This window comes from Mustela nivalis (genome assembly GCF_964662115.1).
Source record: "Mustela nivalis genome assembly, chromosome: X".
NCBI classification, from domain to species: Eukaryota; Metazoa; Chordata; class Mammalia; order Carnivora; family Mustelidae; genus Mustela; species Mustela nivalis.
This window is the reverse complement of record NC_139040.1, coordinates 50,773,120-50,798,203: the sequence shown is the minus strand read 5'-3', so window position 1 is coordinate 50,798,203 and position 25,084 is coordinate 50,773,120. Positions and strand designations below refer to the sequence as shown.

General features: G+C 36.4%; 1 protein-coding gene and 1 long non-coding RNA gene across 2 annotated transcripts in view; one reads left to right on the top strand and one right to left on the bottom strand.

Moving 5' to 3' along the window:
* Positions 1 to 25,084, bottom strand: part of LOC309855567 — a 1,258,688-nt gene that overhangs the window by 221,217 nt on the left and 1,012,387 nt on the right. The gene's annotated exons all lie outside the window — the stretch shown is intronic.
* DIAPH2 (diaphanous related formin 2) overlaps positions 1 to 25,084 on the top strand; it is a 919,476-nt gene that overhangs the window by 250,229 nt on the left and 644,163 nt on the right. The window contains exons 7-8 of the mRNA XM_082715955.1: positions 24,681 to 24,755; positions 24,840 to 24,909. Of these exons, the coding sequence (XP_082572081.1) occupies positions 24,681 to 24,755; positions 24,840 to 24,909 (145 nt within the window). The remainder of the gene's footprint in view (positions 1 to 24,680; positions 24,756 to 24,839; positions 24,910 to 25,084) is intronic.

The following is a 25,084-nucleotide window of genomic DNA, read 5'->3' as shown; positions in this document are numbered from 1 at the left end:
TTCTGCATGGGGATATCCTATTTTCCCAACACCATTTATTGAACAGGCTGTTTTTTTTCCATTAGACTTTCTTTCCTGCTTTGTCGAAAATTAGTTGACCATAGAGTTGAGGGTCTATTTCTGGACTCTGTATTCTGTTCCATTGATCTGTGTGTCTGTTTTTGTTCCAGTACCATACTGTCTTGATGATGACAGCTTTGTAATAGAGCTTGAAGTCCGGAATTGTGATGCCACCAACTTTGGTTTTCTTTTTCAATATTCCTTTGACTATTCGAGGTCTTTTCTGGTTACATATAAATTATAGGATTATTTGTTCCATTTCCTTGAAAAAAATGGTTGGTATTTTGATAGGAATTGCATTAAATGAGTAGATTGCTTTAGGTAGCATAGACATTTGCACAATAATTGTTTTTCCAATCCAGGAGTATGGAACATTTTTCCATTTTTTTGTGTCTTCCTCAATTTCTTTCATGAGTACTTTATAGTTTTCTGAGTATAGTTTTTAGCCACTTTGGTTAGGTTTATTCCTAGGTACCTTAGGGTTTTGGGTGCAATTGTAAATGGGATTGACTCCTTAATTTCTCTTTCTTCTGTCTTGTTGTTGGTGTAGAGAAATGCAACTGATTTCTGTGCATTGATTTTATATCCTGGCACTTTCCTGAATTCCTGTACAAATTCTAGCAGATTTGGAGTGGAGTCTTTTGGGTTTAACACATACAGTATCATATCATCTGCAAAGAGTGATAGTTTGACTTCTTCTTTGCCAGTTTGGATGTCTTCAATTTCTTTTTTTTTTTTTTTTTTTGGTCTGATTTCTGAGGCTAGGACTTCTGGTACTATGGTGAATAGCAGTGGTGATTATGGACATTCCTGCCATGTTCCTGACCTGGCTAGCAGAGAGCCTGATGCGGTACTTGATCCCAGGACCCTGAGATCATGACCTGAGCCGAAGGCAGAGGCTTAACCCACTGAGCCACCCAGCCGCCCCATGTAGTTCTCTTTTTTGATGGGATCCTTGTCTGGTTTTGGGATCAAGGTGATGCCTCATAAAATGAGTTTGGAAGTTTTCCTTCCATTTCTATTTTTTGGAACAGTTTTAGGAGAACAGCAATTAGTTCTTCTTTTAATGTTTGGTAGAATTCCCCCGGGAAGCCATCTGGCCCTGGGCTTTTGTTTTTTTGGAGATTTTTGATGACTGTTTCCATTTCCTTACTGGTATGCGTCTGTTCAGGTTTTCTATTTCTTCCCGGTTCAGTTGTGATAGTTTATATTTCTCTAGGAATGCATCCATTTCTTCTGGATTGTCAAATTTGTTGGCGTAGAGTTGCTCAAAATATGTTCTTAATATTGTTTGTATTTCTTTTGTGTTAGTTGTGATCTGTCCTCTTTAATTCATGATTTTATTTATTTTGGTCCTTTCTCTTTTGTTTTTGATAAGTCTGGCCCGGGGTTTATCAATCTTATTAATTCTTTCAAAGCATCAGCTCCTAGTTTCATTGATTTGTTCTATTGTTTTTTTAGTTTCTATTTCACTGATTTCTGCTCTGATCTTTATGATTTATCTTCTCCTGCTGGGTTTAGGGTTTCTTTCTTGTTCTTTCTCCAGCTCCTTTAGGTGTAGGGTTAGGTTGTATACTTGAGACCTTTTTTGTTTCTTGAGAACGGCTTGTACCACTATATATTTTCCTGTCAGGACTACCTTTGCTGTGTCCCACAGATTTTGAACCGTTGTGTTTTCATTATCATTTGTTTCCATGAATTTTTTAAATTTTTCTTTAATTTCCTTGTTGAACCATTCATTCTTTAAAAGGATACTGTTTAGGGGCGCCTGTGTGGCTCAGTGGGTTAAGCCGCTGCCTTCGGCTTGGGTCATGATCTCAGGGTCCTGGGATCGAGCCCCGCATCGGTCTCTCTGCTCCTCGGGGAGCCTGCTTCCTCCTCTCTCTCTGCCTCTCTGCCTGCCTCTCTGCCTGCTTGTCATCTCTCTCTGTCAAATAAATAATTAAAAATCTTTAAAAAAAAAAAAAGGATACTGTTTAGTCTCCATGTATTTGGTTGTTTTCCAAATTTCCTCTTGTGATTTAGTCCTAGCTTTAGAGCTTTGTGTTCTGAATATATGCAGGGAATGATCCCAATCTTTTGATAGCAGTTGAGATCCGATTTAGGACCCAGAATGTGATCTATTCCAGAGAATGTTCCATGTGCACTAGAGATGAATGTGTATTCTTTTGCTCTGGGATGGAATGTTCTGAATATATCTGTTATGTCCACCTGGTCCAGCGTGTCATGTAAGGCCTGTATTTTCTTGTTGATCTTTTGCTTGGATGATCTGTCCATTTCAGTGAGTGGAGTGATAAAGTCCCCTACTATTATTGTATTATTGTTGATGTGTTTCTTTGATTTTCTTATTAATTGGTTTATATAGTTGGCTGCTCCCACGTTAGGGGCATAGATACTTAACATTGTTAGATCTTCTTGTTGGACAGACCCTTTGAGTATGATATAGTGTCCTTCCTCTTTTGTTATTACAGTTTTTGGCTTAAAATCTAATTGATATGATAGAAGGATTGCCACCCCTGCTTTCTTCTGTTCTCCATTAGCATAGTAAATTGTTTTCCACCCCCTCACTTTAAATTCAGACGTGTCTTCAGGTCTAAAATGAGTTTCCTGTAGGCAACATATAGATGAGTTTTGTTTTTTAATCCATTCTGATATTCTGTGTCTTTTGATTGGGGCATTTAGCCCATTAACATTCAGTGTAACTATTGACAAAGATGAATTTAGTGCCATTGCATTGCCTGTAAGGTGACTGTTCCTGTATATTATCTCTGTTCCTTTCTGATCTACTACTTTTAGGCTCTCTCTTTGCTTACAAGACCCCTTTCAGTATTTCCTGTCGATCTGGTTTGGTGTTTGCAAATTCTTTCAGTTTTCATTTGTCCTGGAAGCTTTTTGTCTCTCCTTCTATTTTCCATGATAGCCTAGCTGGATACAGTATTCTTGGCTGCATGTATTTCTCATTTATGGCTCTGTATATATCATGGCAGTTCTTTCTGGCTTGCCAGGTCTCTGTGGATAAGTCTGCTGCCAATCAATATTTTTACCATTGTATGTTACAGACTTCTTTTCCCGGGCTGCTTTCAGGATTTCCTCTTTGTCACTGAGATTTGTAAATTTTATTATTAGGTGACGGGGTGTGGACCTATTCTTGTGCATTTTGAGGGTTGTTCTCTGTTTCTCCTGCATTTTGATGCTTGTTCCCTTTACCATATTAGGGAAATCCTCTCCAATAATTCTCTCCAATATACCTTCTGCTCCCCTCTCTCTTTATTCTTCTTCTGGAATCCCAATTATTCTAATGCTGTTATGTCTTATGGTGTCACTTATCTCTCGAATTCTCCCCTCATGGTCCAGTAGGTGTTTGTCCCTATTTTGCTGAGTTTCTTTATTCTCTGTCATTTGGTCTTTTAATATTGCTAATTCTTTCTTCTGCCTCATTTATCCTAACAGTGAGAGCCTGCATTTTTGATTGCACCTCATTAATAGCTTTTTTGATTTCAAATTGGTTAGATTTCTGTTCTTTTATTTCTGCAGAAAGGGCTTTTATATCTCCGGAGTGGGTTTCTCTAATATCTTCCATGCCTTTTTCGAGCCCGGCTAGAACCTTGAGAATCATCATTCTGAACTCTAGATCTGACATATTACCAATGTCTGTTTTGAATAGGTCCCTAGCCTTTGGTACTGCCTATCGTTCTTTTTTTTTGTGGTGAATTTTTCTGCTTAGTTATTTTGTCCAGATAAGAGTATATGAAGGAGCAAGTAAAATACTAAAAGTGTGGTAACAGCCCCAGGAAAATATGCTTTATCCTATTCGGAAGAGATCCCAAATCATGGTGGTGGGGGGAGAGGGGATAAAAAGAGGTTCAGGAAACAAAAAAGGAAACAATTACAAAAAGAAAAGAAATAAAGACAAAATTCAAAAAATAAAAAAATATATATTATATAAATTAGTTAAAAATGTTAAAAAATAAAAGGGTAAAAGTTAAAAAAAATTTAGCAGAAGAAGAAAAAATAATTGCAAAAAGAATTAAATTAACTGCAAGTCTAAAGAATCACGGGTAGAAAGCCATGATTTCCATGATTTGCTTTCTCCTCCTCTGGAATTCCGCTGCTCTCCTTCGTATTGAACCTGCACTCCTTTGTAGGTATATTTGGTCCTGCTTGGCCCCATCCATTTTCTTATTTGTAATATCTCTTGTGTAGTTTTTAATCTCTTTTTATCATTTGTATTTAATTTCCATTTAGTTAACATACATCATAAGTAGTTTCAGGTGAATAATACAGTGATTTTAGCACTTCATACATCACCCATTCCTCATCACAGCAAGTGTATTCCTTACTTCCCTTCACCTATTTAACCCATCTCTATATCCACCTTACTTCTAGTAACCAACTGAATCTGTTTCTTGCTTTGCCCGTTGCTCTGTCTTTCTCTCTTCCTTCTTACTCATTTGTTTTGTTTCTGAAATTTATCATATGAGTGAAATCATATGGTATTTTATCTATCTCTTACTTATTTCCCTTAGCATAAAACACTCTAGCTCCCTCCAGGTCATTGCAAATGACAAGATTTCATTTTGTTGGATGGCTGAGTATTCTATTATGTATATATACACCACTTCTTCCTTATCTATTCATCACTCAGTGGAGAATTGGAATCTTTCCATAGTTTGGCTCTTGTTGATAATGCTGCTATAAATATTCGGGTGCATGTACCCTTCAAGTCTGCATTTTCTAAACCTTAGATAAATATCTCTTAGTGCAGTTGCTGAATTGTAGGGCAGTTCTATTTTTATTCATCTGTGGAATCTCCTTATTGCTTTCCAGAGTTGCTGCACCAGATTGCATTCCTACCAACAATATAAGAGGTTACTCTGTTCTTTTAATCTTCACTAACATTTGTTATTTCCTGCATTGTTAATTTTAGCCTTTCTGAAAGGTGTAAGGTGGTATCTCATCATGGTTTGGATGTGTATTTACCTGATGATGAAGGATGTTAAGTATCTTTTCATTTGTCTTTTGGCCATCTGTATGTCCTTGTTCTAAAAATGTCCATTCAAGTCTTCTGTCCATTTCTTACCTTCATTATTTGTTCTTTGGGTGTTGAATTTGTTAAGGTCTTCATAGATTTTGGGTACTAACCCTATATCACACTTGTCATTTGGAAATATCTTTTATCTTTTTGTAGACTGCCTTTTGGTTTTGCTGTTTGTTTCCTCTGCTGTGCAGAAGCTTTTTATCTTGAAATCCTAATAATTCATTTCTGCTTTTGTGTCCCTTTCCTCCAGAGACTTGTATAGTAAGAAGGTGTTTCGTCTGAGGTCAAAAAGGTTGCTGTGTTCTCCTCTAGAAATCCGGTGGTTTCCTGGCCCATATTTAGTTCTTTCATCCATTTTGAATTTGTTTTTGTGTATGGTGTAATAAAGTTGTCCAGATTCATTTTCCGCATGCTGAAGGCTAGTTTTGACAGCACCATTTATTGAAGAGTGTTTTTTCCATTGCATATTCTTTCCTGGTTTGTTGAAAATGAGCTGACCGTATTTTTATGGGTCCATTTCTGAATTTTCTGTTCTGTAGATGTATGTGTCTGTTTTGTGCCAATATCATACTGGCTTGATGACTAAAGTTTTGTAGTATAGCCCGAAGTCTGGAATCAGTGTCACCAGTTCTGTTTTTCTTTTTCAGGATTGCTTAGACTATTTGGGGTCTTTTATGCTTCCATACAAATTTTAGGATTGTTTGTTCTAGCTCAGTGAAAAATGCTGGTGTTATTTTGATAAGATTTGCATTGTGTAGATTGCTTTCCATAGTATAGAAATTTTCACAGAATTTGGTCTTCCAGTCTATGACCCTGGAATGTTTTTCCATTTCTTTGTGTCCTCTTCAGTTTCTTTTGTAAGTGTTCTTTAGTTTTCAGAGCACAGATATTTTAATACTTTGGTTAGGTTTATTCCTTGGTATCTTATGAATTGTGGTGCAAGTGTAAATGGTATGTATTTCTTGATTTTTCTTTCTGCTGCTTCATTACTGGTGCATAGAAATGCAGCAGATTTTTGTATGTTGATTTTATATTCTGCGATTTTGCTGCATTGATGTATGACTTTTCGTCATTATTTTGTGGCATACTCTGGGTTTTCTACATAGAGTATCATGTTTTCTGTGAATACTGAATGTTTAACTTAATACTTGCCAATTTGGATACTTTGTATTTCTTTTTTTGGTCTGATTGCTGAGACTGAGACTTAGAATATTATGTTAAATAATAATGGTGAGAACGGTCCTCCCTGTCTTGTTCCTGATTGTCGAGGAAAAGCTCTGTTTTTCCGCACTGAGGATGATATTACCTGTGGTTCTTTTGTCCCTGCGCTTTCATGATTTTGAGTTGTGTTCCATCTTTATCAACTTTATTGAGGGCTTTCATCAAGAATGGATGCTGTATTCTGTCAAATGCATTTTCCGCATCTGTTGAAAGGATCATATGGTCCTCATTCTTTGTTATTGTGGTGTAGTATGTTGATTAATTTGAGAATCTTGTAACACTCATATAACCCAGGAATAAATCCCACTTAATCACGGTGAATGATTCTTTTAATGTACTATTGAATTGAGATTGCTAGTATGCTGAGTATTTTTGATTCCATGTTCATCAGGGATATTGGCATGTAATTCTCCTTTTCAGTGGGGTCTTTGATTTAATATGAAGGTAATGCTCAACTCAGAATGAGTTTGAAAATTTTCCTTTCATTTCTATTTTTTTGGAAAAGTTTGAGAAGAATAGTTATTAACTCTTCTTTAGCTTTCTGATAGAATTCCCCTGGGAAGCCATGTAACCCTGGACTTTGGGTTGTTGGACGATTTTTGATTACCAAATCAATTTCTTTGCTGGATATGGGTCTTTTCAAATTTTCAATCTCTCCTTATTTCAGTTTTGGTAGTTTGTATGTTTCTAGGAATTTTTCCATTTCTTCCAGATTGACCAATTTGTAGGCATATATTTTTTCATAATATTCTTTTATACTTGTATTTTTGTGGTGTTGGTTGTGATCTCTCCTTTTTCATTCATGATGTTATTTATTTGATGTTATTCTCATTATGTTTTTCTCTTCTTTTTGGCATGTCTGCTTCGGGTTTTATCAGTGTTACTCATTTTTTCAAAGAATGTAATGTATCCCAGCTCTTAGTTTTGTTGATCTGTTCTACTCTTTGTTTCTATATTGTTTATTTCTGCTGTAATCTTTATTATTTCCCTTCTTCTGCTGGCTTAAGTCTTCATTTGTTGTTCATTTTCTTGATCCTTTAGTTTTACATTTAGGTTACATATTGAAGTGCTTTCTTGCTTCCTGAGGTAGGCCTATATTATAATTTACTTCCCTCTTGGGACCACTTTTGCTGCATCCCAAAGGCTTTAGACTGTCATGTATTCATTTGCATTTGCTTCCATGTATTTTTTATTCCTTTTTAAATTTTCTGTTAACCTATTTGTACTTTAGTAGGATGTTCTTTAACGTCCACGTATTTGTGGTCTTGTTGAATTTTTACTTCTGGTTTACTTATAGGTTTCCTAGGGTTGTCTGAAAATATGTGTGTTGTGATCTCAGTTTTTCTGTACTTGTTGAAGGCTGATTTGTTACCCAGTATGTGATCTGTTCTGGGGAATGTTCCATGTGTACTCAAAGAATGTATATTCTGCTGTTTTCATGTGAAATGTTGTGAATATATCTCTTTAAGTCCATCTGGCCTAGTATGTCATTCAAAGGTATCGTTTCCTTGGTATTCTGCTTAGATGACCTGTCCGTCACTGTAAATGGGGTGATAAAGTCCCCTAATTATTATTGTGTTAATGTCATTGAGTTACATTATGTTTGTTATTATTTGATTTACATATTTAGGTGCTCCCATGTTGGGGGCATATATATTTAGAATTGTTACATCTTCTTGATGGCTAGACCCCTTGTTTATTATATAATGCCCTTCTTTATCTCTTGTTAGTGTGTTTGGTTTAAAATCTACATTGTTTGATAGAAGTATGGCTTCTCCAACATTCTTTTGGAATCCATTACCATTATAAATGTTTTTCCATTACCGCACTTTTAGTATGCCGGTATCTTTAGGTCTAGAATGAATTTCTTACAGGCAGCGTATAGATGGGTCTTGTTTTTTTATCCATTTTTATTCTGTTTGTCTTTTGATTGGAGTGTTTGATCCATTTGCATTCAGAGTGATTATTGATATACACAAATTTAGTGCCATTGTGTTACCTGTAAAGTTGGTTTTTCTGGTGATACTTTCTGTTCCTTTCTAGTATTTGTTGCTCTTGGCCCTTTTTCCCCAAAGAGTTCCCTTTAAGGTTTCTTATAGTGTTGGTTTCGTCATCATGAACCCCTTTAGTGTTTGTTTTTCTAGAAACGATCTCTCCTTGCATTCCATGTGACAGTCTTGCTGGATAAAGTATTTTTGGCTGCATATTTTTTTACTTCATCATGTTGAATATATCATGACACTTTCTTCAGGCCTGCCACTTTTCTGTGGACAGATCTACTGCAAACCTGAAGAGTCCTTCCTTGTAGATTAAGGACTTTTTTCTCCTTGCTGCTTTCCAGATTTTTTCCTTGTCTGTGTATTTTGTGAATTTGATTATATCTTGGTGATGGCTGGCTCTTTTTTAATTTAATGAGACGTCTTTGGATTTCAATCTCTCTCGGCTCTTGTAGAATTTAATGGGAGTTCTCTGGATTTCAATATCTCTTTCCTTCCGAGGAATAGGGAACTTTTTAGCTTTAATTTGATGAAATGAACACTCTGCTCCTTTTTTCTCTTCTTCTTGGACTCCTGTGTTAGGAATGTTACTATACGTTAAGGAGTCACTGAGTTCCCTAAGTCTACATTTGTGATTCAGTGCCTTTCTTTCCCTCTTTTTCTCGGCTTCATTATTTTCCATAATTTTATCTTCTGTATCATTGATTTATTCTTGCTTCGTGTGTCCTCATTGTAATTGCATGCAGTCAGTTTTGCATCTTGGTTATGGCATGTTTTATTTCAGCCTGACTAGTTCTTAGTTTTTCTAATCTGCAGTAAGGGGTTATGTAATGTCTTCTATGCTTTTCTCAAACCCCGTTAGTATCTTTATTGTTTTAAAATCTGGTTCAAACATCTTACTTGTATCTGTATTGATAAAATCCCTGGCTGTGACTTTTTCCTGTTCTTTCCAGTGAATTCCTTGGTCTTGTAATTTTTTTTTTCTGGGTCATTGTTTTTTTGTGTGGGATTGTAAGGGTATCCTGTTATATTTCTGGTCTTGAGAGTAATGGGTATATTAAGAAGAGGTTCTGGGGGGCAAGAAGGGGAAAAAGAAGCTAGATTCTAATTTTATTTTGGTCTTCTTGTTAAAAGAAGCTAGATCTTGGGGCACATGGGTGGCACAGTCATTGGGTGCCTGCCCAGAGTCCTGGGATCGAGCCCTGCGTCGAGCTCTTCTTGGCGGGAAGCCTGCTTCTCCCTCTCCCATTCCCCCTGCTTATGTTCCCTCTCTCGCTGTGTCCTTCTCTGTCAAATAAATTAATAAATTTTTTTTAAACAGCTATATCTTAAAGAAAAAAAGAAAGAAAAAAACGAAATTAGGCCTTATTTCCCTTAGAGCTGATGCATTGCAGTATTCATCTATCAGTAGGCTTGGTACATTGGAGGGGTTTGTACTATCTTTAGTGGTGGGGTTTGTTGTACTGATTCTAAGGTAGACTTTCTCCCTGGAGTCGTACCTGCAGGGCACAAGTGGGTGGGGCTTGTATGCAGTTCTGGCCTCCCTGGTGCTGATTTACTCACTGAAATGAGTTAGTGCTGATACCAGTTGGGGTGGGGGTAAGGAATGGCATTGCTGTGCTCTCTCATCACCAGAGTGGAAATTTCTTGCCCACCACTCCTCAGAAAGCCCTGACAGAAGAGCCAGCAATCACCCCTCTTGTGTCCCTGGCTTCTACCAGATCCCTGCTTACATTCTTCCTGTGTCCAAGATGGCTGGGTTTTAGTACTCTAAATTTTAGATATCCACATGGTGAGGACCCACACTCTTCCTCTCAGGGAGGGTCTTATTTTGCTATGGCCAACAGTGCTTGGTCCCAGAAATCACTTGCATGACTATGCAGTGGTTTGGAGTGTATGGTAAAGTACAGCAGAAAGCACCAAGATTGGCTGCCCTCAGCTCAAATCTCTGTTCCTACACTAGGGAACGGCAGCATGTTGGTGCCACCAGTTCTTTCCCACCTTCCCGAGAGACCGTTCTGCCTCTCCCAAATGCTCTCTAAGCAGGAAAAATGTTTCTTCCTGTGCAACCCAGCAGATCCTTATACCATGCTGCCCACTCCCAGGTCTCTGTCCTTCTTCCCCTCCTGAGCACCTCCAAGCCTGCCAGGTACATCCCTGTGGATGGTGTGGACTTCCTAAACTTAAGACTTTTCACTCTGCTGTTCCTAAAAACTTGCTGTAGCCAGCGCCTCTCCTTTTCAGTTGTTTTGGGGAAGAGTTTTTCCTGTGCAATTCCCTGAGCACACTTTCACTCTTTCTCTCTCTTTTTCTCTCACTCCTCTCTCTGTGACCTAGGCTCCCTCCCCTTTGCAGTACCTGCAGTTCTTTACTCCCCACAACTTTCTGCAGCTCCCAACTTCTATGATGTGGCCATTTTTCTACTTCTAATTATGCAGTTTTCCTCTCAGTCCTCTGATCGATTTCATGGGTGTTCCACATAATTTGTTATTTATCTAGGGTATTCAAGGGATGAGGCATGCCTAGAGTCTCTGTACTTCTTTGCCATCTTAATGTTTTCTCTATACCAGATCTTCTGTTGGGCTGTTTTCAGAATTTGGCTATTACAGAAAATGCTGCTATAAACATCAGGGTGCATGTATCCCTTTGAATTAGTATTTTTGTTTTCTTTAGGTAAATACTTCGTATTGAAATGGCTGGATCATAGGATAGTTGTATTTTTAATTTTTTGACCAACCTCCTTACTGTTTCCCACAGTAGCTGTACCAGTTTGCAGTTTCACGAACAGTGCATGAATGTTCCTTTTTGTTGTGTAGTATAGACCTCATTCCATGTGGAGATGTGAGCTGATAGACTGATTTGTCCAGCAAAGAGAGTTCACTGGGTTTATTTAAAATTCAGGAAGCCAAAGTGAGTAAGGGAAGCAGAGAAGAAAGGATAGAAGTGTTAAGAAAGTTAGTGGGAAGTGTAGAGGAGGGAAGAGTTTTACTGGACCTCTCAGGTTCCCTGATTGGCTCTGAAAATTAAATGCTTGCCAAATCATTAACTTGAGAAAAAAACACAATTTTTGTTAAATTTTTGCATATACATGGGTAACTTTACAAGAGAGTGAAGACCCAAGTCCGTGACCAGAGAAGGAATCTTTTGTATCTTTCAGACAAAGAAATAGCAAATTTTTAAAGAATTGAGAAGACAAAGAGTTTTGGTGTAGGTGTAGTCTGCAATGAAGAAGTAACTGGGATGCTAAGCATTTAGCAAGGTTTTTCATACAGCCTTCTAGGCCCTAAATTCCTTCTCTCTGGTGATAAGAATGTCTTCCTTCCTCTTCGTACAGGAGGGGTACCTTTCACAAGGTAGAGCTATGTCCTGCTTTCAGGAAAGAAGGATAGGTGAGAGAGTAAGGTTTTTCTGATTCCTTCACTTTAAACTTTTTAGTATTTTAAAGATTCATTAAAGATATTTAATATCTTCAAGACTCATTCCCTAGGGTACCGTATTTTGGGGTGGTATGTCCTGAACTCCCATCAGATTGCTATCTTAAAGTGGCCAACCAATTCATTCATGCTGTATAAGGAAATACATGAAGGTAACTAAGGACTGTTAATTCCCAAATTAAAGTTGAATGGCACCATTTTTTTTTTCCAGGTACTTTCTTGCTTTCTTTCTTTCTTCTTTCTTTCTTTATTTTATTTTATTTATTTATTTGACAGAGATCACAAGTAGGCAGAGAGGCAGGCAGAGAGAGAGAGGGAAGCAGGTTGCCTGCTGAGCAGAGAACCTGACCTAGGACCTGATCCCAGGATCCTGAGATCATGACCTGAGCCGAAGGCAGAGGCTTAACCCACAGAGCCACCCAGGCGCCCTCCAGGTGCTTTCTAATATTTGTATTTTGTATCATGCCAAGTGTCAGTTAATAATTTCTTTATATTTTGAAGTGGGTGTTTATAGTTCTGTATGTCTATGAAACACAGTATTGTGTTACAATATGATACTGCTCTGTATCAATCCTAAGAAGTAACTATTTTATTTATTGGTATATGGGAAGCAGAAAAAAAGTATTTTCTTGGACGTATCTAATGTTTTATCTAAAGTTTTCCTTGCATTGTTGATGGAATTCATAATAAATATATTTTTAAAAACCTTACTTGTATTGATTTCACTTCTAAATGTACACAATCATGACATTTTTATAATATGAGCTTTTATCCAATATGCAAAATAACCAAAAGAATACTCACAGTTCTAGTTGATAGTTTTTATATGAGTTGTTGATAATATAGGTGAATGGGAGGTATGTAAGGATTGGTAAATGCTGGATTCCAGGGGCACCTGGGTGGCTCAGTCAGTTAAGCATCTGCCTCGGCTCAGGTTATAATCTCCAGGTCCTGGGATCAATCCCCACATCAGGCTCACTTCTCAATGGGGTATCTGGGAGTCTGCTTCTCCTTTTCCCTCTACTCCTTCTCCCCACCCCCCACTTGTGCTCACTCACTCTCTCTCAAATAAATGAAAATCTTAAAAAGAAAAAAAAAAAGAGAAATGTTGGATTCCAGTCATAGTTTTGCCATTATCAAGGTATGACAAGATGCATAACTAAAATTCTTTAGTTTATTCATTTGTAAAATAAAGGAGCTAACATGAGGTGATTTACGCTGATTTCATGACTAGTAAAACTACTCCTATCATTCCCCATTCTTCCATGGAGGTATGTTTGTAAAATGAAGACAAAACAGTGTTGTTAATTTAAATTGTTAATGTTTGTTATGGTTTTTAACTTTGCCAATTGTGAAAAGGAACTGTGGGCAATGTTGAATAAAGCCAAAGTTACTTCAGCAATTATGTTTTCTTTAAAAAGTATTTATATGTTCTGAAAGACTTATCAAGTGTAAATGTATATGTTTTAGGAGTAGCAATATTTCTAGATTTGTCTGAAAATGAATGAGGGCCAGGTCAAATATGTAGAAAGCTGTTATCTCTTTCTTGGGAACTTTATACTATTCTCTCCTTCTTGGGAACTTTATACTTTATACTGTATTATAGTTCTGTAAAATAGGTTTTGTCTATGTGCCATGTACATGTTTATTACTTTGATTTTGTTGTTAATTGATTTATATATATATTTTTTATTATGTTCAATTAGCCACCATATAGTACGTCATTACTTTTGGATGTAGTGTTCCATGATTCATTGTTTGCGTATAACACCCAGTGTTCATCACATATGCCCTCTTTAATACCCATCACCTGGCGACCCCATCCCTTAACCCCCCTCCCCTCTGAAACCCTGTTTGCTTCCAGGAGTCTCTCATGGTTTGTCTCCCTCTCCAATTCCCCATCCCCTTCAGTTTTCCCTCCCTTTCCCACTGATCCTCCATACTATTCCTTAGTTCCACATATGAGTGAACTTATTTGACTTAGCATAATCCTGTCCATTCCATCCACATCTGTGCGAATGGTGGGTATTCATCCTTTATGATGGTTGAATAATATTCCGTTGTATATATGTACTCCGTCGTCTTTAGCCATTCATCTGTTGAAGGGCATCTCTGGTCCTTCCACAGTTAGGCTATTGTGGACATTGCTGCTATAAATATTGGGGTGCATGTACTCTTTATTTTTACTATGTCTGTATCTTTGGTGTAAATACCTAGTAGTGTACATGCTGGGTCATAGGGCAGCTCTATTTAGGTGGTTTGTATCACTGTAGAAGAGAACAAATAATGAGTATGTTTGGCTTAATATTTTAGATAAGCCTTAACAATTCCCAAATTGTTTAATACAATGTTATTTAAGATTTTGACTATTCAGGATGTCTGGGTTGCTCAGTCGGTTAAGTAGCTGCTTTTGACTTGGTTGATTATCCTAGGGTCCTGGAGTGGAGACCAGCATCAGGCTCTCTGCTTGACAGGTAGCCTGCTTTTCCCTCTCCCACTTTGTGCACTCTCTCTCTCAAATAAATAAATAAAAATCTTCAAGATTTAAAAAAAAAATGATTCTGACTATTCATTGTTTAGTGAGTATGTTTTGAAAAAAAACTGTTGGATATATTAAGATCTTTAACCATGGCATGCACACAGATACACACTTAATTTTCATTGTCTTTCTCAGTTTTAGGGGAAAGGAATTTTAAATTATATAAAAATAATAAAAGACCAGAGTGGTTACCATTATAGATTACATTTTGAGACAACAAAACATTTGAACTTGCTAAGATCTTTTTGACGTGCACAGTGATGATCCAAAGAAAGGATTCTTTTTAGTTTGGTTGCAGTTATCCTGTGCAAAAAACAAAGTTTCTGAGCAAAATTTCTTTGGATTTTTTTTTAAATGCAGCAGTTACACTCTATAATAAGCGTTTAATTCTGTGTTTGGGGGACTGCAGCTAATAGATGAGAACGACTGTTACATTTCTGTTGTTCAGTCATCAAATAGCAATTACCCTTCAACTCTCCTTATCCCTGGTACAGTGAAAGAAAATTCATTTAACCTCTCTGCAACTCATCATACTCTGAAAGTATAACATGCTTGGGAAAAAAGGAAATGTATGGGTGGTATGTGCTAATGTCTCTCTGTTTTCTTTCTTGCATTCAAAGGACTTCTTACTTTACTTACAACAATTAAATTTGATGTCAACTCTGTTTAATTTTCAGGGTTTACAGATTAGGAATGTGATTTCTTGGAGTAAATTCATTTTAACAAAATTCCACTAAACTAACTAGATGTCCTATGGACGTGCACTATGGAGTGCATGATAGAATTTTAACTTGATTACTTAGCTTAGGAAAGTAAGCCAATACATTTTTTTTGTAGATGTTAACATTTTATTATAAGTTATTATAAGTTGACTGGTGATATTACTCAAAAGGTGACTTTTATATTTGTCCTAATGTAATTATCTTGATAATTTCAAGTATATGAAGAGAATTTGAAATATGACTAGCTTTTGCTTGAATATTTTACACTGTTCTTTCACCTTCTCTTTGAAGACTCAGTTTTCATTTTCATTCCCAGTTTTCACAAATGTTTTTTTCATCATTACTGTGGAATAAGACGGTCTCTTATGTGTTTCTAACAATAATGTTCAAAGTGGGATGGGGAAGAAAATAATTCTTTGTTCTGTAGCCTGTTGGTCAATTTAATGGATTTGGATTTAAGCCATTTTGACTATCTCCGATAGATTTCTGGGATCTTAAGAAATTGATTTTAATGAATAAGGAATTTTTATCTTTTGAGGGAGAACTCTTATTTTCCCTCAGGAGATTTTTATTTGTAACTCAGACATTTATGATTTGTTCTAAATATGTAGGAAGTTTGTTTTTATGTAATGTATGCAACAAGAAAGATGCACATTTCCTCTTTTGTGAGGAACTCTTAGAAAATGTGTGAGTACCATGAAATAACAGAAACTTCCTAGTGAGACCTGATAGGGAGAACAAATGCAGCCAGATAAAACCCTTTTTAAGGAATAACAGGGTATAGAGAGAAGGATGGAAGTCTTTTTTGGTGTTTTCTAAGGAATTATAATCTAGCTCAACATTGAAGTCAAAACCATGGAGAGGCAGAGCTGGAAAATTAACATAGTCTACATTTCTATGAATCAGGTGAAGTATGTGGTTAGTGAATGTCATATGCCCAGATAGGTGGAAATGGTAGTACTACATCTAACAGATAATTAAAATTGGGCAGAGATAGGTTATGTACTAATCTACCATGATGTCCTAATCTTCCGTGGACATTCAAGTGCTCAATGTCTAGCATACTTATTTTCATATCAACAACACTGAGTGTATATATATATATATATATATATATATATATATATATATATATGTATATGTTTTTTATTGAAATAAAACCAAGATAGTCATAGCATATACAAGTCCATGTTATATTTGTTTTTAACATTTTATTTTTTAATAGATGTATAGGTTGATAGTGAAAGTATTTATGAAGTTGATTTAGTTGAACAAATATCCTTTAAAAATGCTGAAAATACTTTTTCTTGGCTACTATTTGGGGATTGTTGATTCATGGGCTGGAATGTATGATACTGTTTGCTTTGAGTAGTAAATTGGTCTTAACCACGTTGGGACTCTTTTTCTTTCTCATAAGTATATATAATCTAATTTTGGTTTTAATTGCATTCAAAAACATTTCATTGGAAACATTGGTGTTAAAATGAGAGTTGAGAGTTGCTAGAGGGGAGATGGGTGGGGGGATGAGGGAACTGGGTGATAGGCATTAAGGAGGGTACTTCAAGTAATGAGCACTGGGTGGTGTATACAACTGATGAATCACTAAATTCTACCTCTGAAACTAATAATATAGTGTATGTTAATTAAATTGATTTTAAGTTAAAAATAAAATGAGCTATTTCCTGCTATTAGAATGTGTTAATACCAACCTGTCCATATGTTGTCTACAAGAGACCTGTTTGGAACCTAAGGATACACCCAGACTGAAAGTGAAGGGATGGAGAAGCATCTTTCATGCCAGTGGGTCTCAAAAGAAAGCTGCGGTAGCGATCCTCATAACACATAAATTAGATTTTATTTTTTTTTAAAGATTTTATTTATTTATTTGACAAATAGAGATCACAAGTAGGCAGAGGGGCAGGCAGAGACGGGAAGAAGCAGGCTTCATGCTGAGCAGAGAGCCCAGTGCGGGGCTTAATCCCAGGACCCTGGGATCATGACTTGAGCCGAAGGCAGAGGCTTTAACCCAGTGAACCACCCAGACACCCCAATAAATTAGATTTTAAACTAAAGACTGTAGTCAGAGATAAAGAAGGATACTACATCATTCGGAAAGGGTCTATCCACCAAGAATATCTAACAGTTGTAAATATTTATGCCCCCAATACAGGAACAGCCCACTACATAAGACAACTGTTAATCAAGAGAGAGAAAGTCATATTGATGAATACATTAACTTTTTACTCTCAGAATGTGTTAATACCATTTACAATAATCTTTTCTTTTTAAAAAGAAAGATTTTATTTATTTATTTGACAGAGAGAGAGGCAGAGAGGCAGAGAGGCAGACAGAGAGAGGGAAAAGCAGGCTCCCTGATGAGCAGAGATCCCGATGCGGGGCTCGATCCCAGGACCCTGAGATCATGACCTGAGCCAAAGACAGATGCTTAACCCACTGAGCCACCCAGGCACACCCCATTTACAATAATCTTTAATGTCTTCATGAAACAAAGTTGTTTCTGGACTTGTAATTTTACCAGCATTCTGAATTTCCCCAGGAAACTCTAAGCTATCATTCATTTTATTGATGTTCTGGTGATTTGGGTTGTAGTATGAGATTTCACATGGGAATAGGACACCATTAGAGAGAAATCAAATCCTTTGTACAGAACACCTTTGTACAGAACACATAACTCTTTATATTAGCCTTTAGCCCTGCACAAGCTGATAAAGGGAGGACATGACGAATATTGGACTCCTGCATGTGAGACCAGTTGCCTTTATAGCTTATGGGACTCAGGATAGAACTTTCTAATTTTAGCTTTAACCCTTTTGAAAGACAGACATGAATCTGGACAATCTACTCATCAATGTAAGTGTAGTCACTGTTTCTTATGTCTGTATTGTGTAGAGTGTACAGAACTCATCTTTAGTTATATTTATATGAGCTTTAACTAAATAATTCCACATCTGAATCTACAATTTATATATCAAAAGTTGAAGTTTTGGAAAACTGTGAAGGGTTTTCCTTTACATGTATTTGTGAGAGAGCAGAATCTCATTCTGTCATACAATAGGTACATTTATAGTATTTTCCTTTTTTTTTTTTTTTTTGTGACCTGGAAAGCTAGAAGTGGGGAGAAATCTTGCTTTCTCTTAGAATCTTCTGGTATATTTATTAAATATGTTTTTCCCCCTTTGATCATGCTGATCTGTATACATGGGGGCCTTTAAAAACAAGAACCTCAGAAGCTGTGTAGGCTTGGGATTGACTTCTGTTTTAGAACCTTAATGTATTTTGGTAGAATTCCTTTTCAGGATTATGCATGAGTTATAAATAGACTCATTCCACACTTCCTTTCCTCTTAACCATTATAATTTTCATGTCTATTCCAGTGTGAATTAGCTAGCACTAACTGTAATGAAAAATAAATATATGCCAAGTTGAATAGTAACAAGTTAAACAGGTGATGCAGTGTATCAAATATTTATGTATCTATTTTAAAAATTTCAAAAAAGTATTTAAGTAATCTCTACACCAGATGTGAAGCTCAAACTCATGACCCCATGATCAAGAGTTATATGCTCTTCCAACTGAGCTAGCCAGGTAGTCCATCAAGTGTTTAAATTATGAAATCATTTTTTATCAGTGGGAAAAGTTTAATGTCTGTTTAGAATTTTTTACATATTTCATAGAAGTTAAGCTGCTTTTTAATAATTCAATGATGAAATGTTAAGTTTTTGTATTATTGAAAAGGAGTCTTTAATTTATGCCTAAAATTCATACTGTAATTTGGACTAGAACATTCAAAGAGCACCAAAATTTTTGGTTTTTAACACATTCAGAAGTTTAATACAGGTTTCACTGTGGTGTTCCATGTACATTCACTTAATAGTCACAAAGACCGTAGGGGGTATAGGCACTATTTTCATCCCTATTTTGAGGATGACAAAACAGGCTTAGACAGTTTAAATAACTGATTAAAAATAACACAGCTAGAATCTGGTAGAGATGGGATTTGGTTCTAGATCTTTTTCTAAAACTTACACATTTGAACATGCCACTTTGTGGTCTTACAGCATGTCCCATTGATGGGTGGGGGGATATTTTCCTGAACTTTGAGTACACTTGTGGAAGGGTCTTTAAGTTTTAACTTCCTGAACAATGGACCGAATATCGGACTTCCTGATAGATACAGCCAAGCCTTTTATACTTAATTTCAGAAGATACTGCCCTATTGTGGGTTTGTTCTCTTGCTCCATTGATAATCTTCCTGTATTCTTTTTCATTCTTCAGATCTAATCCTGGCCTCTTGCTCACTTATAAATGAATCGACCTGACTGAAATTTCTGCTCTTTTTGTTTGGTGTTTTTTTTTTTTTTTTAAGATTTTATTTATTTATTTGACAGAGAGAGATCAGAAGTAGGCAGAGAGTCAGGCATAGAGAGGAGGAAGCAGGCTCCCTGCTGAGCAGAGAGCCAGATGCGGGGCTGGATCCGAGGATCCTGGGACCTGAGCCGAAGGCAGAGGCCTTAACCCACTGAGCCACCCAGGCGCCGCCCTTTGTTTGGTGTTTTATTTGTTATATCTGGCACCCTCACAAGTAATGGCCACAAACATCATCTTAGATGTATAGTATGTCAAGACAACTCTTTGACTTAGGTAACTTAATGACATAAAATCACCAATATGTTAATACCTAAAATGTGAAACTGTAAACTATATAGCTTATCTAAAAAAATAAAAAATAAACAGTGTAAGCGACATTCTGGCCTTATTCTTTTCAATAAGCTGCCTTATCTAAATCTCAGTTGGAAGTTTTAGTTGGAGTCTCCGGCTATCTTTCCATAACAGTATTAGTAGATTTCTTATAAAGCTTAGGACTTTGAAATTCAGTAAAAGCATGGGCTGAAAATACCTTGCCTAAATGAATGAAGTAAGCTATTAAATGAAGCAGAGCATATATTTGTGTGTCTAAACGTAGATATGATATAGATATAAGATATATATATAGAGAGGATATATATAGATACAGATACAATCTCAGTGCAGTTCTGGAACTAACCACTAATTCTTCTTTAGTGAACTATTGGTGGTGCCACAAGCAGATGTTTTTATAGAAAATCATTTTCTTGACCTATTAGTAATTTCTAGTGGTATGTTTAAAATAAATACGGGCTTTGGAATGAGACATGGGTGTGAGCCCTAAAACTGATATTTTACTTGCTGAGTGATGTTTGGCAAGTTACTTTACTACTTTGCTTCTCAGTTTATCTGAAATCAATTTTCAGAATGGCTAAAGTTAAAAAAAAAAATGACAGTGTGAGGGGCACCTGGGTAGCTCAGTTGGTTAAGTTCTTGATTTTAGGTCACATTATGATCAGGGTGATGAGATCGAGCCCCACTTTGGACTCTGTACTGGGCATGAAGCCTGCTTAAGATTCTCTCCATCCCCCTTTGTCCTTCTCTCACTCATGGGCACACTTTCACGCTCTCACTCTCTCTCTCAAAAAAAATTTTACAATGTGAAATGTTGAGAACAGTTTGAATCAAATGGAACTGTTACACTTTGCTGAAGGAATGCCAAGTGTTAGCCACTTTGGAAAGCAGTTTCTTAAAAAGTGAAATATATATGTGCCATGACGCCCAGGAATTCTACTCCTAGTTGTTTTCCCAGTAAAATGAAAATATATACTTAAACAGATACATGTGAATGTTTATAGCAGTTTTATTTCATAATCATGAAAACCTGGAAGCAATCAAGATATTCAATTGATGAATGGATAAAAATACCAGCTGTGGTATATCCATACAATTAGAGTCGACTACTGATACATGCAACAAAATGGTTAAATATCATAGTATTCATGCTAAGTGAAAAAAGCCAGACACAAAACCTGCATACTATATGATTCAATTTCTAATGATTTTTCTAAAAACAGCAAAAGTAGGGTCACACATCAGACAAATGTTGCCAGGGTACTGGGAGTATGGAAAAGATATTGACTGTAAAAAGGAATGAGGGAATATTTTGGAGTGATGGAAATGTTGTATATATTTCTTTTATTGGAGGTTCCATGACTATACATTTGTCAAAATGACGAATTTACCATTTGTAAATCTTATCGTAAAAAAGAAAGGAAAAACCCCTAAGTTTCAGAGTGGTTATGGGATTTTTAAGAGATCATTCTCCTTCCCCATTTTTTATTCTGTTTGCTTCTTTATTATCCTCTGCTGCTTCTATGTCTCTTACAAATTTAGGGCCCATGATAAATTGCAATTTCTTACTTCAGGGCTGAGATACTACAGAAAATTTACGTCTTTATCTGTCTTTATTTGCAATCTCTGAGGCAGATTTTAAATCAACTCATCAACTGTATATTTATACCTCTAGATATTCCAATTAGTACAGAATAACTCAAGAGCTGGCATTTGCATACTCTGTAAAATATACCAAATATACTTCCTTGGACTGAATTCCTGATCTCTGTCCTGTGGCAGAGGGAGTTCACAGTGTGCTTGAGAGGGTATATAAAGGAATCTTGAATTTTTAGCCTGAGTCCTGCTTGTGAAAGGCAGTGTTCTATGTCAGTGGTTCTCAAACATGATTGAACATTAGAATCACCTTTGCCGTGTCATATCTCCAGAGCTACTGATTGAGTGGGTCTAGTGGGGAGTGGAGTGGGGGGCGAAGATTTGTACTTCTGACAAGTTTCCAGCTGGTGTTGATGTTGCTGATGCTGCTGGTTTAGGGCGATTACCTTGAGAACTACTGATTTATGCTTAATTGAGGTGTTGAAGTATCAGAATTCTTACCTATGTAGAGTAACGAATATTTTGTTTTTAAACTGCTTCATCATTTCATGACCACTTTTGTATTGGGTAAAATGAATATATATATGTATATGTGTGTGTGTATAATATATATGTATATGTGTGTGTGTATATATATATATGGAGCGGCAGAGAGAGAGAGAGAATAAAACTGAGAGAAAGAGAAAATCACATTTGGCTAGGGGCCACAAAGTATTTAGGGCCTGAAAGAAAAATGTTGCTGGCAAGAGAAAAAGGAATAAAAAAAAGATATGGTTAGCTGCATCCCTTCTTTTTAACCTATCAAGTGTCATCATGCTGCACATGCTGCATAATTATTTTATCCCTCTAGTAATGGGCTCCTTTTGGTGCTCCCATTCTGTCCTAAACGTCCTAAAGACTCTAAGTAGGCTTCCTTTGCCCATTGGCCTAAAATACTCTCCTAAGACTTTAAACTGCCTACTTGTTTAATAAAAAAAGGCCTGGGGGCGCCTGGGTGGCTCAGTGGGTTAAGCCTCTGCCTTCGGCTCGGGTCATGGTCCCAGGGTCCTGGGATCGAGCCCCGCGTCGGGCTCTCTGCTCAGTGGGGAGCCTGCTTCCCCCTCTCTCTCTGCCTGCCTCTCTGTCAACTTGTGATCTCTCTCTGTCAAATAAATAAAATCTTTAAAAAAAAAATTAAAAAGGCTGAATCTCACACTTAGACTTAATGATGCATCCCATTTTTATTTTTTTTCCCAGACCAGTAGTAATTTTCACTGAGTAAAACCAAAATATCATAAAGTACACAATTTGAAGAAGTCTGGGATATATGGATGACTACTTTAAATTGAACAAATATAAATCATATTTCCTATACCCCTTTCCTAGACTAAGAAAGAAATAACTAATAATTTTAATACCACTGGGTATAAAAAGAAGATGGCTAAAATTTAGAATCTTAAAAAAATGATTTATAAGTGTTAAATTTAAGGAATTCTTATTATTTTATCTTCCTAAATGCCAAAGCAGATACCAAGAGCTGTTTATACAAATTTATTCAGAATTTCTATTATTTTAAGGTTGCTGCTAATGTATATTGTGATTTACTGGTATCTGCTGACATGTTATGGTTAGAGATGATGTTTTTCTTTTCTTCCACCAACACCCCACTGATTATGGAGATTCTTCAGAGAAAATAGCTCATGGTACTGGTTGATTACATGCCTTAATTGAATAGTAGCTTGCTGCCAATTATCTGTTATTGCTGCCAATTATACTGTTATTAATAGTAGCTTGCTGCCAATGGCCATTACAGTGCCCATTTTTTAAAAATCATTTCCATTATGGAAATTAAAGCAGCATTTGTTTAAAACAAGTTTCCATATATATTGTGGATGCAATTGATTCTGAATATTTGAGCCATTTTTTCAATAGCTGGAAAGGTAGATGGAGGCTAGATCAGAATGTTTGGTTGAAGGACTTGAAATGTGTTAGGTAGTCCAGAGGAAATTTTTGTACATATGGCTGGTTAAATGCAGTCTAATCCAGCCTTTTGTAAAATGAAAAGAGAAAAGAATGGGCTGTAGAGACCCTAGTTGAAAGACTCCTGTCACATTAAAGAAAAGGTTAACTAGGGCTAATCTAGAATGTTTGCAGAATCAATTAAAAGGAGGAAAGGGGAAATGTGTGGGAGTCTTTCTAGAAGTGGAATATTCATGACTGGATGACAAAGTCAAATGAAGCTCTATATGATCAGTCTTCCAGGCTTTTAACACACATGGGACTTCATTTCCTGCCATTCTTTTTTTTTTTTTTTTTTTAGATTTTATTGATTTATTTGACAGACACAGATCACAAATAGGCAGACAGGCAGGCAGAGAGAGGGGAGGGGGTGAAGCAGTTCCCCTGCCGAGCAGAGAACCCGACGCGGGGCTTGATCCCAGAACCCTGGGATCATGACCCCAGCCGAAGGCAGAGGCCCAACCCACTGAGCAACCCATGTGCCCCATTTTCTGCCATTCCTTAGGCATGCTTATTCCACTGCAGCCACACAGGTCTCCTTACAGTTCCTGGTATCTTTCAAGCATAGTAGCTACCACTTCTGTACTCAATTTTGTACTTAATCCTTCTGCTGTGAAAGTTCTCACTTCCTTGCAGGCTCTGTTCAGATGCCACCTTATCACTCTTCCCTGACTACATATTTAAAAAATCGCATACTAGCATTCATTATTCGATTCATCAAAGTTGAATTTTTTTTAAAGCTCCAGAGCCCTGACATTTTATTATATACTTGGTTACCTTTTTCTCTTATGTCTCCCTCTTTTAAGATAGTAAGCTATATGAGTGTAAAGGCTTCTTTTTTTTTTTTCCCTTTTATGTCTCTTTCGCCTAGAACATGGCTGGTAATTAGTAGGTACTCAGTAAATATTTGTTGAATCAATAAACAGAATAAATACAAAGTTGACTAAGATGGAGATCAAAAAATTATGAAAATATTTCAGTTCTGAAGGATTCAGAGAATAGTGGTGTTATTACCATATGTTAATACCGTATGGAAGATTGGAAGAGGTGTTGACTGAGGGTAACGGAGACACAGGGGAATATAAATTTGGCTTAAATCAGCTTAAGTATTTGATACTGGTAAAATAACCAAAGCAGTTCTATGGAATGGGCAATCTAAAATATGAATAGAAGTCTGGCATTGAGGTAAAGATCTCTGAGTCATCTTCATAGTCAATACTTAAAGTAATGGAAGAATGAAAAAATGAGAAGTGATATAAAGACAGAATTATCAGATTTGAAAATTAACATTTCATTTTGGATATTTAATATTTTAAAGATACAAACTTTAATACATATTTTCTGTTTGTTTCATAGCTGGGTTAACAACTTTGGCCATGAAGGTCTTGGACTCTTATTGGATGTTCTGGAAAAGCTTCTGGACAAGAAACAGTAAGAATATACATGAAAAAAAAATCACTAAAGGGAAAATTTAGAATTTTTTAAGCACAACATGTTTATTTTGCTTCTATTCAGGCAAGAAAATATAGACAAGAAGAATCAGTATAAACTTATTCAGTGCCTCAAAGCATTTATGAATAATAAGGTAAGTAGTATTTATTTCTGCCTGTCACAAAGGGAGATAATTTGTTCAACAGTATGTGAAAGTATGAAGCAGACAGTATAGTAGGTACTTATTCAGTTTTCAAAGGTTCTTTATGATGCAAATTATAGACTTCGTTGAAACATTATTTAAAATATACTATGCTTTACAGTATGTT